The 17,700-nt window shown below is 41.0% G+C and overlaps 1 protein-coding gene across 3 annotated transcripts in view; it reads right to left on the reverse strand.

The window, feature by feature from the left end:
- Positions 1 to 2,486: 2,486 nt before the first annotated feature.
- Positions 2,487 to 17,700, reverse strand: part of ntf3 (neurotrophin 3) — a 53,929-nt gene continuing 38,715 nt past the window's right edge. For 2 of the 3 annotated variants that reach the window (XM_061714441.1, XM_061714442.1), the window contains exon 2: positions 2,487 to 3,605. In XM_061714441.1, coding sequence (XP_061570425.1) covers positions 2,739 to 3,605 — 867 coding nt within the window. In that variant the 3' untranslated portion in view covers positions 2,487 to 2,738. Of the gene's footprint in view, positions 3,606 to 12,326; positions 12,399 to 17,700 lie in introns of all 3 variants that reach the window. The other variant, XM_061714440.1, reaches the window with a different exon arrangement.

The raw sequence follows: 17,700 nt of genomic DNA on the forward strand, positions 1-17,700 counted from the left end.
TAATTATGTTTCTTTACCGGAAATTACATACAATGTATCCAACAGCAAGTCGGTTACTATGTCAGAAGCTACACTGTAACCATGGCGATCTCCCTCCAGCCAGCTGCCACTTTATTGAGGTTCTTGTATTGAAATGACTGTTTCCTACAGCGCTTTCAACTTTTTTTTCAACTTTCAACCGGCTTTCAACGCGACCGACGGGAAGAAAATAGAAGCAGGGCGTGCGACAAAAGTCCAGCTCAAAACGGCGCGCCGCATCGCGCTGCGTCGCTCGCAACCAGTGTAGACAGTGCAAATAAAAAATAAAGCAATGGAACTGTTTTTGACGCTGACGCTCGCTCGCGTCGCATGCAGTGTGGACACGGTGTTAGTGGGTAGCACTGTTCCCTCACAGCAAAACGGTTCCCAGTTCAAGTTTGAGTTTGCATGTTCCCCCCATGTTTGGGTGGGTTTCCTCCAGGTACTCGGGCTTCCTCCCACAATTCAGGTTGATTGATGATTTTAAGATGTGTATAGTTGTGTAAATGTGTATAGTTGTTCATCTTTCTTTTCCTGAACCTCCAGACAATCCTATATTGCTGTAGCTGTTAATTGAAAAGTGGGCAAATCTGCAGAGGAAGCAAGCCCAGCAACTGGTGGAACCTGTCCACCTGTCCCCCTTAACTCAATATCAAGGCAGTTTTGTTAGCATGGCTTAGCCCATGCTAACTATTGTTATTGTACATTCCTTCTGATTGAATCTTTCAATTTATTCACGTTTGATGCCGCCACAGAAACAAGTACTGCAGGACCTCCAACTGAATTCCACCAGGACCCTCTGCTTTACGATACACCTTTAATAGTTTAGATTAGTATGTGTGGACTCCTGTAGCATTAGACTTTCATGAGACAGGTTAGTTTTACCCTACTGATGATAACAATAGTAATCTTGACCACATGTCCACATTTGAAGTATTATATTGTTTAGCAGTGAAAACTTCAGGCTACTTAATATGTAAAACTAAATCAGCTTAACTGGAATGGAATTGAGTTTGATAATAAATGAAGATCATAATCAGGCTGCAGTTTAGACTTTGTTTATGCCTTGGGTGCATCAATCAGCCTTCCATCAGTGTTGGAAAGTCACTTTTAAGTCAAAATAATGTCTTGAAATGCAAAAATGGATGAACTTCAAATCAATAAATGAAATAAAATTGACAAGGGAAAAAAAGAGACATATTGGTTCATACTGATTGTGAATAAAAGTTTCATTGTAAGAATCAAAGCTTCCATTTAAAATTCTCCTTACTGCTCAACACTTTATGATTTGGACTGTGACCTGTAATCCAGTACTTTAGCACCAAAATCATTTGAAATGGGTATTTGCTAATGAAATGTTTTCAGCTTTAAGAAATATGGGTTTTATTAAAAGGAAGGAACAGATCATGATACCAGGTGACACTAAAACTTGGTGAACAGTCCAGGTAGTGAATAGAAAACCATTATGGTTACATTTTATGGGATCTCATTAGCAGGAGATTCCACGACAGTATTTCTATTTTCATATCTTCCAGTGGTAGAACAGACTTTCTGTGCATAAATCATGTCATAACCGAGTCAGTCACCCTAATTATTTTCTCCTACAACACAACAAATCCATTTGCTCCTCTTGATTAGACTTCGAGGCTGCGGTGGAGTAAAAAAACATCTGTTTCAGATCCAATGTGTTACTAGCAAAAATGCAGCAATGTTGTTGTTATTTGAATAGTCCCTCTTTGACGCTACTGTAGATGTCATCACATAAAGGAATTCAAAATAGTTGTAAATTGTAGGAACACCGGACCAATTTCATCATCAATTCATCATCAATTTCATCAACGTACTCAATATGAACCTGTGTAGCAGCCGGCGCCATAATAAAAGGGAGACTCAACTGTGGAAGATAAATGTGTGTTACCGGTTTGATGCCAGATCTCTAACCTACTTTAATCTACTGTTAATCTGTTTGACTCGTGTTTGTACTTAATGCCTGTATTTGGTCTCCATGGACATGATAGTTATCTGTAGCTTGGACACCTTTTAGTTATAACACATTTACAGCCACTATTGTTACCATGTCCTGCTGTATGTCACACCAGTAAAGGCACTTAAAGAAGTCTCACCATGAAGCACCTTTGCAGCCCAGCTTTGTGTCACATCCTTAAAGTGAGTTCAAATCTTATTTCATTCCTTTTTTTTTTTTACTTTTTTCTTTTTGATTTGAATAAATAACACAAATATATTCATACATCATATATATATATATAAACATGTACATACATACATACATACATACATATATATATATATATATATATATATATATATATATATATATATATATATATATATATATATATATATATATATATATATAGACAGACACACATGTATAAACTACATGCATTTCATATAATTGAAATAACTTATATGTACATTTCTTCCCCTCACACTCCTTCCCTCCCTCCCCAGTCCTTCTCAAGTGTGTTCTTTCATAACAGCTGGTGCTAGACCAGCTTGCAGCAGAATTGTGTGAAATATCATTTAAATGGACCCAACGTTTCTTCAGCACGAGTGTCATTTGTAGCAGTAGAGTGTTGCTGTTCACCACTTTGACCCGTAATCTTGCGGTGAGCAGCATTGTGACCAGGAAATAAAATCCCATAAAGGAGGTGGGATTCCCAACAGGTTGTCCTCGGGCAGCGCCTGTACTGGTTCGATTATGTCCTTCGCCGTTTCCTTGAAATAGCACAAACACAGGAGGTGTCTATACGTATCCAATTCCACCTCACTAAATTGCGAACTTGTGTTAGCGCTCGAACGTACGTCTGCGTCGTCTTGCACTGTGAGTTCCAGTTCTTGTCGTCGATGCCCCTGCAGCCCGCTTTTAAGCTACTGGAGGTCAGGCAGCGTGTCTCATAAAAGAACTGTTTGATGTTCTGGTCGGGACTGACATTAAATCTGGCCAGAACAGTCACTGTGTTCCCAGTTCTGTCCACAGCTTGGGTTCTATCCGTCACCCAGCTGCTCATGCTGTCACAAACAGAATAGACTCCACGGTAGCTCCTGTGCTCCGCGTAGCGCTTCTTTCGCGTCTTGTTTCCCGCTGCCCCTATCTCCGGTCCACCGCTCACAAAGTCATCTGTGGGGTACAAAGGCGGTGGCTGCAGCGGCGGCCGGTCACTCAGCAGCACCCGAGGTGAGTTGTATCGCTTCTGCTTCCTGAGGAGGTCTGAGTCCAGCAGGAGCACTTCCTGGTTGGCCACTCCGTCACCGCCGGCCACTGTTCCCCAATGTTCACCCTGCTCCTCTGCAGGAAGGTTTCCACTCAGGAGAGGAGGCAGCGTGTCCAGCAGCTCCATGTCCCTGCTTTTCCCCTGCTGGGTCTCGTTGCCCCTGGTTTTCCCTCTTGTAAGATCAGCCTGAAGCAGCTGGATTATGAGGGAGTTTAAAGGGTCTGCACTTGACTGCTGTTGATGATGGCGTCCCTGCTGACTGCTGTCCATGTTGGTTGCCTGGATACCATAGAGGTACACAAGGACCATCACATACAGCAGGATGGACATTACTAGATTCACCTGCAAGATCTGAAAAGACAGAAAGAGAGACACTTTTAAGATATACCACACAAGTGTTTGAGGGTGTTTGTACCAAATAAAACAGAGTTCTCGGAAATGCAAACAGTTGAGCCACATAAATACAAGTACTCCATATGGTGTCTTTGACTAAACATCAATTCTTATAGAAAGTTACATGTTCAAACTTGTACAACATACCTTTCTTCAATATAATACCCATAACTGGACAAGTTAGAGACTGTCTGCGCAACTTCAAAGACACGAGCACCGAGGTTGTTGACAACACTATCTTATCCACATGTAGCACAACTCATCAAGCCATATATATATATATATATATATATATATATATATATATATATATATATACACACACACATATACCTATTGACTGTCGTCAATAGGTGTATAACATTTGTGGAATGGGGTTAACTGTTTTTACTGCATGTTCACCAACTGCAATATTGTTAATATAAAGCAAGTTCATAGTATATAATGAGTAAGTGTTCTTATAAATATTATAAAACATTATAAGCCTCGCCAGCCATGAGCTATGATGCTGCAGAAAAGGAAAAAGTAGCAGATACTCAAAGCTGATAAAGTTACAGAGTTGAGTTACTCAATATGAACACAGTAATAACAGTTCTGCAGACACGAGAGCTGAAATATGCAGCACATTTGCACTGGGATGGATCCTAGGATCTCATACATTCGCTTGCTTATTTAACTTTTTGTTGAAGTTTTTTCAGACCATTGTCAACCAAAGAGATAGCCACACACAACAAAAAGGTGACTCAGTCCTATCGGCAGTGTTTTCTTGGATGATAGCGATCAGGCCTCTGTAGTTCACTGAAGTACTGGAATGAATAATTGTTATGTAACCCACAAGTAGTGGCCTAGACTAGCAAAGGAACTCAAACCACCTCAAACAAATTATTACACAACCATTTAGATAAAAAACAACGCAGCAAGCCAGAAAAAAGCAAGACTGCCAGAAACCACTAAAGTGCTAAGATGAAACATAAATTCAGAGGCAACAATGTTATGCGTAAAAGTTAACTCACCTGGGTTAAAAACTAAATGGATGCTGTAAGATGTTTGAATAGGTATGTTCACTTAAATACAAAATGCAAGTATGCCTTTGGAGGTAGTCCTACGAAGATGGCATTTAGTAACACAAAATATGTTTGCCTTTCTACTCCCATAGATGTCCTCAGGGTTGTCTATAATGTTTGTAATAGGCAAACAACCATTTCACGGTCGGTAAGCTGATATGAGGACTCTAACACTGAATGCTGAGATGGATATCCCTACGTATTCAGATAAAGATCTCTTAAAAGGAGACAAACATCACAGTCAAAACTTTATGACATCTGACAGGTAATGTCAATAAACGGCTCATCGTCCCCCAGTGCAGTGTTCTGCTGGGAAATCCCGCACTCTGCCATTCACATGAATTATTTAGGCACTACCAACTACCTGGAAATGTTAGAAGTCCAATCTGATGACATGTCATCAATCATTCGCCACCAGCTGCCTCCTTCCAGCAGGTCAGCAGCAAGTATTCAAACAAACACCTCAATCCATGGAGACCACACCCCACAACCCATTGCTGTCATCCTACCAGACTGCAACATATTCCAAAAAAGAGTTGTAAGAGTAAAACTTCTACAAGTTTGCAATGCTACCATTTAAAAGTAGAGGGAGTGCTATACAACATCTAATAAAGAGACGATGACAAAGAAGCAGCAACATGGCAACAAAGAAATTAGGACATGGCAACACACACTTCTTCCCAAGGTCCATCAACAAATGAACAACCTGTTTGACATGTGACTCCATATCATTGCCCAAATTTGATTGATCAGATCATGTAGTATGCCCCTTTGTCTATGGTACTCATCAGTCACTCTGTAACCACCACAGTTTCAAGACTTCAGATTAAAGAGTCATTTGGTCTGAACAGTGCAGCAATCTGCCAATGTTCTGAAAGTCATATAGTCTGAAAACATGTGAGTACATTTGTACGAGTGATGCTTCTAACAATGGACATTTTGTGATTGACCATGGGGCTGTACTGGTAGACTGTTACTTTGTGACACAGTGTGTCTGCCGTATACAAACCTCTGGTATAGCCAATGGTGATAAGTAAAAGGGAAGCAGTAAAGGGTGAGATGGGCACTCCTAACTGGCCAAGACGTATATAGTGAAGGCTCTATCCAACAGATTACAGGTTCAGGTATATCTGTCATATGATTTCATAAAGACAAGTGGGGTTCTGTGACTAGGGGGCTTGTGGATTGATGAAGAGATTCACCCTGTTGACACCAGCCTGGTTGTTGCTCTGCTGCCATCTGCTTTGTTTCTCTATTTGGTTGCAAAGCATAAAGAGGTGCTGTCCGATGTAATGCCCCTGGAAATCAAAGTAGAACCCAAAGTGTGGCAGGGTGGAGGAGCCACTCAGGAGATTGGGTACAGGTGTATCCAATCAACGTCTCCACCCTGCCTCCCTTCATAAGGAGCAGCTGCACTCCAGAGAGGGGCTGCTGCTGCTGGGAGAAGGTTCTGCTGCGCACGTGTGTCTTGGGTGTGTCTGGAGTAAATAAAGAGTTCCTGCACTGAAAACCTGTGTCCTCTATCCTGTCGGTCGGGCCCCGTAGCACTCGCCGTGCTACCCAAAGGAACCAGGCTGCTTATAAAAGGGGGAAAGAATCAGGACTGCTGGTCAGGTTAATAAACGACCAGATCCTGACCTGAATCGTCCTCCACCAACAGTGATACCAACGGTTGTTTTGTCCTCCCTGGAACAACTCTCATGGGTTTAGGAGTTCTGATGCTAGGCTTTGTTGAAATCGTCTGGTTTAAGTTTTGTAAAGCTCCTGTTTCATGATTACTCCATATCTGGCCTTAGTTCCTTGTCCTGTTTATTAAATCTGTTTCGTTTATGTTTTACTTTGTAATCAGTCTTTATTTGGTACTTTGGTTTGTTATACTTACTATTTTGTTTAGCTGAAACTGATTTTCTTATGAATACAGTTTTGTTTTGTTTCCTGTTTCTGTCTCATGTTTGGCTTTTGTTATTGATTCTGTATTTCTATTATCTTCCTCAGTGTAGGCTTGGTGTAGCCTACACTAGGCTTGGTTTCTGTTGCTCACTGCTTTTTGGGTTTCCGCCATGTATGACTCTTTCCTTTTTTTTCTTTTTTTTGGTATTCTTGGGAGCACTCGGTAAGGTTGATTCTGTTTTAACATCAGCCGGTCTCCATTTGCGAGCCTTCATCTGCTTCCTCCACTCTACGGATATTTCTGAGAATAACAACCCATCGTTTAATTTTAAAACAGGTGTTACTCTGGCTGTGGCTGGGAAACCGACTACATGTGAAGTGTCAACATAACTGTATTGTCCATCAGTGTGACAGTGGTGTGTTTTTGCTGTTTTTGCTTTAACAACACAGGCAGAACATAAAAGGCCTAAGCATATATTGTATTTTTTTCTTTTTACCTATATCCAATGCTAAAACAATGATTGATAATCATTTACGTGAGCAGAGACTTTCAAACAATGCACCAAATGGAAGAGCTTTGGGAGATTGCTGTCTGTCTCGTCGTTCTTCTTCGTTGAATTCAACCAATGAGAAGTTACTTCACTTAAACTATTTTTTGACAAAGCATATAGATTCTACCACTATCTTGTTATTTAACTTCATTTCCTAGCATCACAAAGGAATTAGACATTGTTTGAATGTGGACATCAGAAGGCCAGAAGGCACTTTCATCAATTTTTGTCTCATCTCGGGTCCTTGTGCATTAGCTTCACACTCTTCGCACCTCCAAACAGTCTGTAAATGTTTTACAACGATGAAGAAACATTTCAAGAGGTGATGTTTGGTTGTGTGCTGGGTTCTGAGGTGTTTTCTGATTGGTTGAATTTCTGCACGCTTTCCATCAGCTGTGGGCGTGCTTGAAGAACATATGCAACTCTTGCTGCTCAGATGTTTTCAACAATCCCGTCTTAAAATGCGGCCATCTAGCCGTAGAGTCGGCAACGGGAGGAACCGAGCATCAAATATTATGCAAAGATGTCTCTGTTTGCTGTTAAAGCATTGAAATGTGTGTGTGTGTGTGTGTGTGTGTGTGTGTGTGTGTGTGTGTGTGTGTGTGTGTGTGTGTGTGTGTGTGTGTGTGTGTGTGTGTGTGTGTGTGTGTGCGTGTGTGTGTGTGTGTGTGTGTGTGTTCTCATGACCAAATACACATCTTCTGGTGTGCTGTTGAAAACTTTCGTTTCTTAAATGTAACAAATATTGTCAATATTCTCCATCTCTTGACACCAGACTGGCTTTATTACCATTTTGCATTTAGCTGGGTTTGTAAAATCATGATGCACAGCCAGAAACGTCCTCACCAACACCTACGACCCCTTTAACCTGTTGCAGAAATGGATCAATCAATGCCATCCGCTCCTCATGACAGGGATGGAATCCCAGAATAAATTCTCGCTGGACTCTCAGGACTTGAATGTTTACATTGCATAAAAATAACTCATCCCCACATACACATCCCCTTTCTTAAGCTAATTATAACACCTAGGGTAATATTTAATCATTGTAGCACTTTAGATAAGTCTAAAAACATGGAAAATATGTGCTATTCCCACTTTAACTGTGCACTGCCACTTTAATTACATTTTTTGATTTGTGGCCCTTTGACCTGACTGGGGGGGGGGGGTTACCCACTGGGGCTTAATCCAAGCAAAATTGTGGTCACGGGGTGTTGTCGTGCCCCTAGAACCACACTCAATGGTGCTGTTTAGATTAACAGCTGCAGTTTGAGTTAAGAACTTTCCTACACAGTTCAACATTATAGTATTTCCTCATCCCAACCAGAGGTGGGACGAGTGTTTCATGTTCTTGCATGAACGTAACCTAACAGTGGGAGAACGGAAACACAAAGAAAAAACATTTCTTTCTGTTCTTCGTGTCTAACTGGAGCCTCAACGGCGAGCTAAAAATGTCAAGACCCAATCAGGTGACTTTTTTCTTGAGCAAAACAAAGATGTCAGTGACTAATTTGACATAAGTAATGAATTCCAGGCCTTTCTGACCTAGTTGTCTTTTCAGATTCTGCTGACGAGGGGACATGTCCACCAAACAACTGACCGTCATACTGTACATCTATTCCCTTCTCTACCAGTATCATAAACGGATTTCCTTTCGTAATATATTTTTTCTCCACAAAATAGCTATACTATATTATAGGCGGTTTCTCACGTGAGAGGTTGTCTGGCGTACATACAATTTTCCATTTGCCAAAAAAAAAGCAGAGGAATTTCTCATCTCACTGATGTAATCCTTTAGTCACCATAATTACCAGGACGCTACCTCTGATCCAAACCCTGACAGGAGCCCTCATGAGTCAACGCACCGCACACTTACTTTAAATTTTTAAACAAGCAGGTCCGGACAAGAAGAAGCTTCTGAAGCCTCGGGGAACTGACAGGAGATTCTTCGCATTCATATGTGCCTTTGCGGTCAGGACAGGAAATTGTCAGCTCTCGTCTATTACCAGCCTGTTGTGGGGTTTTTATCTCCAACGATGCTATAAGCATCTTTTTTTGTCAGCTTACTGTTCTTCTGAAAGTGCCTTTCCCCCGCACAGAAGACGTAACTGGACACAAGCGGGTTAATAGGAAGTGAACCGTGTGCCTCACAGCGCTGGGCTCCACGCGTAAATAGATAATTGTTCCAGGAAAACATCTTTTTCATGTGATATTCAGATGCTGCAGCACCATGAACGTGGTCACGGTACTGGCTGAAACTGGGAGGGTTTTGGAGCTCTGACGGCAAGCGAAATTACAATGCCCCACGTGACTTAGATGAATTTACCGTCCTGCCCTGCTGCGCTGCAGACCTCCCAAAGCAAGTTAAAAAGCCTCTTTTCATTTCAAATGTAGCCCTGCAGCCGGCGTGGGTGGACAGCAGTTTTGATGGGTTGACCTGAGTAACTTCTGGAGTCAAACTGGGTTGAACTATCCACGACTCTCAGAGTATAATCACTTTAACCGTTCTACTCTGCAGATCATTGCACTGGCCTCAGACTATACAATACAAATCTATCCCGAATGGAATCCATTTAGTTATATAATTAAGTTCATTCCAATTAAATGAATGTATTCCTATTATTTGATATAATGACGGTTAATTAAAAAGATATAAAACAAAGGGAAAAAAGGCTGGCTTGGAAAACCAACAGTTGGCATCAAATCTTCAAATCTTCACTTTGATACAGCCACTATTCTGAGCATTATTAGTCTTCTGCTGTAATTGAACACTAACACAATCACTGAGATCAGTGCAAACACAAATTATATTGAGAACCACTAGTTATCAGAGCACGTTAAGTTGCCAATAACTTGTATCCAAATACTAATTTCATCCATGTGGCCCCCTAAAGCCAACCATACATTTAAAGTCACAATTGGCAGTTTAACAGAAACAATCAAGGGTGTGGACGGTCGTAGCTGCACCAGAGAGCAGACGAGGCAACGCGCTTTCCCAACAGGTCTTGTGTTGGAGTTTTTCAGAACCTCTTTAACTTCTGGTTCTTTTAGAAACCATCTCGCCGTCATTGTTTTGCTCAAAAAACATCTGAAAGAATTGTTGCAAAGTCATGTCTGAGGGATTTCTGGAGGATCACTGTCAAATAAATAAAGAAAATCAACTCTACAGGGTTATTGCCGAATATCAAAATACTTCTTTTATTTTTATTTTTTTATTTCAGATTGTACAGTATAAGTCGACTGAAGTTACCAAATGTGGTTACTTGTCTTGTAAAGGGTTAATGATTTCACAGAAGCTTGAGGACGAATCGCACAACTTCTGGTGATTTTTAGGGAGAAGTCTCGCCTCTCGTCGCACCTGCTGCATCATTCCTGAGGTAGATTTTCTACGGAGGAGCGAACGTGACTGTTTTTGTTCGTTCATGAGACCTGTAGATTCAGAACAGACAGTCTGCGTTGCAGTTTTGCACGAATTGATTGACGCACTGATAACGTTGGAAGGGATTTTACAGGTTCACAACAACAGAGAGCGGTACAGGAAATCATTCTGGCCCACAGATACGACTGTAAGACTTAAAATATGGACTGAGTTTTTACTGGCGCGATATAATATCCATGTAGAGGAGCGGTCTTTTTATCTGTGCAGATGAACGCATGCATTTCCATCAGCCAACAACTAGTGGCCGAGCGGGGGTGAGCACCACGGTTGCATCACTAGTTGGCAGAGTCGGAGTGCAGAAATGTTGGAGCTGCTTCAGTAACATCAGCATCCGTCACTGTTTCCTACCAAGCTCAGTTCAAACAGCAGCTGCGCCTAAGTACGCTCTGTTATTTTTGCATAGTGAGATTTCATAATTGGCTTCAGTCACTTCCTTGGATCACATGGCCGGACAGAGCGGACAAAACAGGACTCAAACAATCCGGCATTGGTCAAAGACTGGTGGAGGAATAAAGGGATGAACTGTACTGTTTCATCAGTCGGCAGAGGAAGTTTTTGTATTGACAAGAGACGGAGAGAGCCGGAAGACACTTCCCAAAGTCAAGAAGAAACAGGAACAACAAAACTTTGTGCTGCTTTCAATTTATGAAATGTAGGTTGTGAAAGGACAGACGCTGTGGATCTCCTTGGATTTTAGTTCAGGCTGTAATTTTAACTGCACTCTACTCTCGTGCTTCGTTAACATTTATCACATTTACTTTGTCACATTTGCAGAATAGGGAGTGCAGAGTGACACGCAGAGAAATGAAAGCAACACGGACATAATGAACAAGTTTCAAATTTAACAATTTTTTAAATTTCACAGCACAGATCATAGCGATATTACCCAATTGTTGACAAAAACTGTTTTCTCAGAAGACAACTACAGTACTTGTTGTAAGCGGTCTCATTTCTCCACTAGGTGCATACAGTATGTCTTATAAATCACGCTGCATGATGTCAGATCTCCCTTCCTCTTCTAGAAAACTGTCCAGCTGTCTCTCTGAGCTACGTTGCAACCAAATCCTTTGCGTAAAGCAGAAACGTGATTCTTTTGTTCTAGAAACCTCACATTCCCACCGTTTCCACCATCACTGTCACGCGAGCAAGAGCACTGACAGCAGGTTCGGGCTTGATCAAACAATTTTCATGTGAATCACATTGACTCTTAACATAAAACAAAACATTGGACTTCTCAGTTTTGATCATCTCCTGATTTTTTGGCAGTGGGGAGTTACAGAAAGCGGACACCGATGGTGGAGATAGGAATAAACAACAATAGCCCAGTTTCCACTGAGCGGTTCGGTCCAGACCGGTTCCCATTATAAATTAGTCCCATACAACCAAACCAAGCCACACTGTTTGTGGGCGTCCTTCAGTTCTAGGTCCATAGGAGAACGGTACGGTACGCTTAGGGCGGAGCTACTGGTGTCACACGATACAATCCTTTGATTGGCAGACAGAAAAACATCCCTGCCCACGACATAAGCAAGTTTTCTTCTCTTTTTTTCAGCTGTGTTTCTCTTTGCCGCCTACAATGCTTCATGTATTGCACATACACAGAATCAAAAGCCAAGCAGACCAGAAACCGCCTGCTGGATGACGTTTGTTGTCATTGCTCTAGTACACAGTGCTTGGCACTTGCTCTGAACCCTGCACGCCCATCGGCGGTCATACTTGCAGTGGGAGTGCTCACCTGAATTGGCAGGACCCTTCTAAGCCTTCTGAACTGTACTGGCCCAGACCGAACCGCTTCCTGGAAACGGGGCTAATGGGATGACAGAAATAAAACTTCATGTAGAATTTCTGCAGATTGCGTAAGTGAATTTACTACTTTGTGATTGGATGTTAGGTTGCACCTACAGAGGGAATGGAGCTAGGTTTAGGACAAAACTACTTTCATTTTTTTCTCCATGAGGCAGCACAAACATACTTTTTTTTAACCTCAGTGGGTCCCCCTGTAGGTGTGGAGGTCAAGTCCCTTTTACTGTCCAAGTTCTGTTTTTTGCTCTTGCTCGACCGCTTTCGTTTTCTCTTCCTTCATTACTTTCTTGAGTTGCTTGTGATGACTTAATCAAATTAAATTAAGCAAATATTCCTTCAAATGAAACAGAAACTGATATTTTAATGTAAAAGAATGCCCTTTGCTGTGATTTAAGTGTATAAAAGGTGATCTTTCCAAGAAAGATCACATTTCATGGAACTGTTTCCATGACATTTTGGGGACCTCATGGAACGGCACTCTGTGGCGTCACTGGACTCTTCAACATTGTCATATTTACAGGGACATATGCTGTTCACATTCACCACTTCTCATATCTACACACATTAAAAACAAATAAATAATGAACCGTTGCCTAAAAAAGGGCACAGAACCCCAAAAAGACTGAAAATATCATACGCAACGTTTTTGCTATTAGACATCTGTGAAACAATCTCATGACATTTAGAAGAACATACAAATATATACTATAAAATCTAAGATAATATATTTTGTCCGCCGTTGATATAATCTTCAGGTCCATATAACATTAAAGGTCAATGGAGTTTAACATTTAGATTGAGATTATAAGATTTCCTAGAATGAGACGAGTTGTACACTTATCCAAACTCAACATTTAAAGAGCCTTCTGATTATCAGAAGACACCTTAAAGGGATGGCCAGATGAAGTTTGTGTAATGAAGTCTGAGTATTCAAAAGTTACTTTTATATTTTTGGAGGTTGAACAGTGTGCAGCTTTTTATCAGTCAACACTGAAGAAATTGCTTTAATAAAAAGGATTATGCCAACGACTGGGTAGTTGCAGAAATGTTAAGTGCCATCAGGATGAAGGATTTACAGCACACAGTCAAAGATAAAAGCATTTTTGGCCAAGCTTCTGTCACAATACCTTAGATTAAAAGCCTGTATAGGTCAAACCTGGACGATATCAGCAGCTATCTGTGGGAATATCATGTCAGAAAGAAGAAAATTCGATTTTTTTGTAAAAGAATGAAAGGTTGCAGACATTTCTTTTCCTTTGCTTCGCTGTAAATCCGTCTACAGAGTAGGGGTGTAACGATACACTAATCTCACGATACAGTACGATACACGATATTGAGGTCACGATAACGATACGATACGATATATTATTTTTTTAACAACCTTGAATGAGGTAGTCATGAGGAAATTTTCTTTTATTTGAAAGACACAAAATACAAAATAATGCTGTGCATTTGCCCTATTGTTACAGTTGGTAATGCTTTATAACTGTTTAAGTTTTAAAGAGAAAGCCAGGCCAACCATTTTCCACAAACTGAACTAAAAGTAAATGTCAGGTTTGCATTATGATCTTCAGTTTCATACAAGTACAAATATTTTGCCACAAACTGAATAGTTTCTCTCATGTATGATTTGACTTTTTTCTTTTCCAGAAATTTAACAACTAAAATTAAATAAATAAATACAAGTAAATAAATACATAAAATTTTACATCATAAAAAATATTGATTCATGCTCAACTTATAAGTGTAAGAGGAGATTTATTTTTGTTAAGAAGGTTATTTTGGTAATTCAGGGTTCATTATTTTATAAATATATTCTTTATATTCTGTAAATCAGGGACTATAATGACACTAGTCAGTTTCTGTAGTGATTAGTATGTTTTAGATTGGGCGGAGTGATACAGCACTAGGTGCTGTGTTGATGTCCTAAAATCCTACGCTGTTGAGCGGACATTGAAGTACACTGGAACTCAGCAGAAGTTGTCTCCGTGTTTATCCTACTCATGACCCCAAAAAGGTTTAATTTAATAAGGTAAGGCTTAACTCTACACCAGACTTACATAAGTAAAGGTTCAGACCTCAAAACGGGACCGCAAAACGGGACTAGTTTATTCTGAGCGGAGGAAGATTTTGGTCCGCGCGGTCTGGCCGCGGTCGTGGTCGGATGCGCGTTTCTAGTCAACACAATAGATTAATATTAATAACACAATATCGCGATACACTCTGTCACCTCCACGACACGTATTGTGACATTTTTGTATCGCGAAATTTCGTGGCACGATATATTGTTACACCCCTACTACAGAGTGAGGTTTCTTTTCTATCAGGCCAGTGGGAGTGGTAGCCTAGCGGTTATAGAGGTGGGCTTGGGTCTGGAGGACCGGCTTCATGTCGGATTGCAACTGAGGTGAACCACTTTGGGCCCCTGGGCAAGGTGCTTAACCCCAACTGCTCCCTGGGCGCTGGAAAAATGGCAGCCCACTGCTCCTAGTCTAACTGGTGATGGGCTAAAAGAGCAGAGGACTGATAAACACTTGCGGGATGAATAAAGGATAATAATAAACTTTTTTCCCCCAAATCATTAAAAGGCCTGTGGGGGTATCAGAGTGGCTTAGTGGGTAACGTTGAGAAGGTTCCTGATTCAACTCCTGGCAGGACTCCCATCATGGATTTTCTCCAGATACTCCAGCTTCCTACTAGCCTGATAGATCAGACGGGGCAAGATGTTGGGTCTGAAAATGATCAATGATCAATGGCCCAATGATCTCATGGCCCATTTTCATCCAGCTTCCATCTGCTTGAGTGTATCATATAGGCGTACATCTGACACAGGTGTCCTGTCCATCACAGGGCCACATGGGCAGGACTTACATGCACACTCAGCTTAGCATGCAGTACGCAGAGAAAAACCCATGCAAGCGTGGCGAGAACAAGCAAACCCTCTTTCATTTCAAGTGAGTTTATATTCTTTATATCTTCTTTAACTGTTCTTAAAACTTAAATATTGTGTCTGAGACTCATGTACCCACAGTAAAATAAAATAAAACTACCCTCTTGTCTTACGAGTAAGACTCGATTGGTTTTCTTGCAATTCAATAAGTTGTAATAATTGTTTTAATTGAAATAAAAGAAATTATTTTCAGAAAATACAAGTTACATTGCAGCAACTAATCCACCACAGATCTGTCCAGTACATTCTGCCTAGCCACATCAAAAATACCTGTGCTGATCTTTCCCTTGCAAAACAACGCTTGGTCGCCAAAATCCTCTCTGCTGGCCGCGCTTCCTGAAAGTGTCAATCTGGTACAAGTCTGTGTTTCATCACAAAGCTGCTCCATGCCAAGAAAAACTCCATAAAAGCATGTGTAAGCAGGCAAAATTGCCGAGGACACGGCAGGTCTAACTAGAGCGAACAAATGGCATATGGACTTATTACAAAAATGTGTGTCTTGCATGCAGTCTGTGAGAAGCTTAGCCCTTTGAGCTTTTAACACCTCGGGGGATTGATGCAGATAATCAGCCTAAGAGTGGCAGCGTCTTAGCAGGAGTACACAGGCTTCCCGAGAGGTTACCCTGCTTGTGTCACCATGGTGTGATAGCTGTTAGACTGCCAGAAATGGGATGACTGGATCTTTTATCTGCGGGTGGAGGTCAGGAATCATAATGTTAGGTAATGTAGGGGCGATCAGGGACATCAGGCAACTACACTTCCTGTGTGTAGTACAAATGCAACCAGAGAACCAGACCTGGGAGGAACATTGTCATTCAGGTAGCTCCCTGGTTTTTATTTCTCTCAACAACCTCCTAGAATTGTTCAGTCTACTAAAAGTGAATGTTTATAACCTGCCAATAACCTTTTTTGTTCTGATTTGAAGCATATTTCAGATTGACATTTGTACCGACGTTCGTCAGATCTGTTTCAGTCTTCAATCCTTATGAATCAATAAGAAGCAAGTTAAAACTGCAAGAAAGACCAACGATGACAGACACCAGTTAGTGTGCACATACTGAGCGCCAACAGGCAATGTTGCAGTTCCTCAACTGACCACTGAGGGCTAAAAGTGAGTCAATTTTCCTAGAAATTAGGTTTATGTATAAAAGGCAACGAGCACAACCAGTGGTTAGCTGTCACAACTTTTTCTACTTAGTATTTAGCAATGTATTGACTTCTGAGTATAGCTTATGAGCAAACATTCATGTTTTAAAGATATTACATTGTGTTGTGTTGTGTTGTATATTTTAACAGACCACCGTGATTGTCTGAGGGTTGATCCGGAAGGGTCCAAGGATGAGGAGCAACTAAGCAGACAGCCACTTGTGCTAACTGAGGATTACCAAACATCATTTCTGATTTCACCATCTCAACAACATTTGAAATGAGAAGTCCTGTTTCAAATGTCCGCAGGCAGCTCCGCAGCTCCTCTGGCATGGGTTGGCTAAAGGAGCTGGGAGCCAGAGAGGAACATTTGCACGTAATCAGTCAGGCTGCAAAGCCGTTAGCAGATGCCTAATATACCGCAAGAAGCAGGAGCTCTAGTCCTCCTTTTACCTTTGCCAAGATTCATTTTGCATGTTCTTTCGGTTACAGCATTTGAAAAGATGATGTTATATTATGATATATGAATAATATGAGTAATATTAATCAGCATCACAAATAATCAAAAGCTAAGTCAGACAAGCTAAAATGGCTAACTGTGATTGACCTAAGACACCTTCCCGAGCCTGACGTTTGAGAAAAAAGAGGCTTCAAACTCAATCTAAGTGATGTCGCAGGGGGTTCGTCCAGTAGTTTATGGGTCACACTTTGCTGTTAGTAACATCAGTGGATGTGGCAAGTCAGTTCATGTTGAGCTTTTAGGTTTTAAAAAAAAAATCAATTTATCTGGGTGTGTGCATCAAATGCTTATGAGATATTGTGCCAAGTTAATGAATCAGAGGGTATGTGTGTGCACAACTCTCTCACAACCTAAAAAACAAAGTTGTTGCTATCGCGTTTCTGTTATGTTGGGGTTTTTTTTGTTCTGTGTTCTTGTGCATAGTGCGTAGTTTTTTACCGGCGGCAATTTTTTCATACATGGTGGATTGTGGAGGAAGTGGGAACGGCAGATCTGGAGGCTGGTTCAAAGAAACACGACACCTCTGCACCTGCTACATTACTCATGCTGAAAGTCAATAATCAGTCAGATCTTATTATCATATCACATCATCCTCAGGTGTAATAATAATACATCACTAAACAGCAAAAAACGTCTGTTTTGCTTTTGTGACAGGCAGAGACCTGAAAGCTCAGCTAATCTTCATATCTT

The sequence above is a fragment of the Cololabis saira genome, chromosome 23, assembly GCF_033807715.1.
Source record: "Cololabis saira isolate AMF1-May2022 chromosome 23, fColSai1.1, whole genome shotgun sequence".
Lineage (NCBI taxonomy): Eukaryota > Metazoa > Chordata > Actinopteri > Beloniformes > Belonidae > Cololabis > Cololabis saira.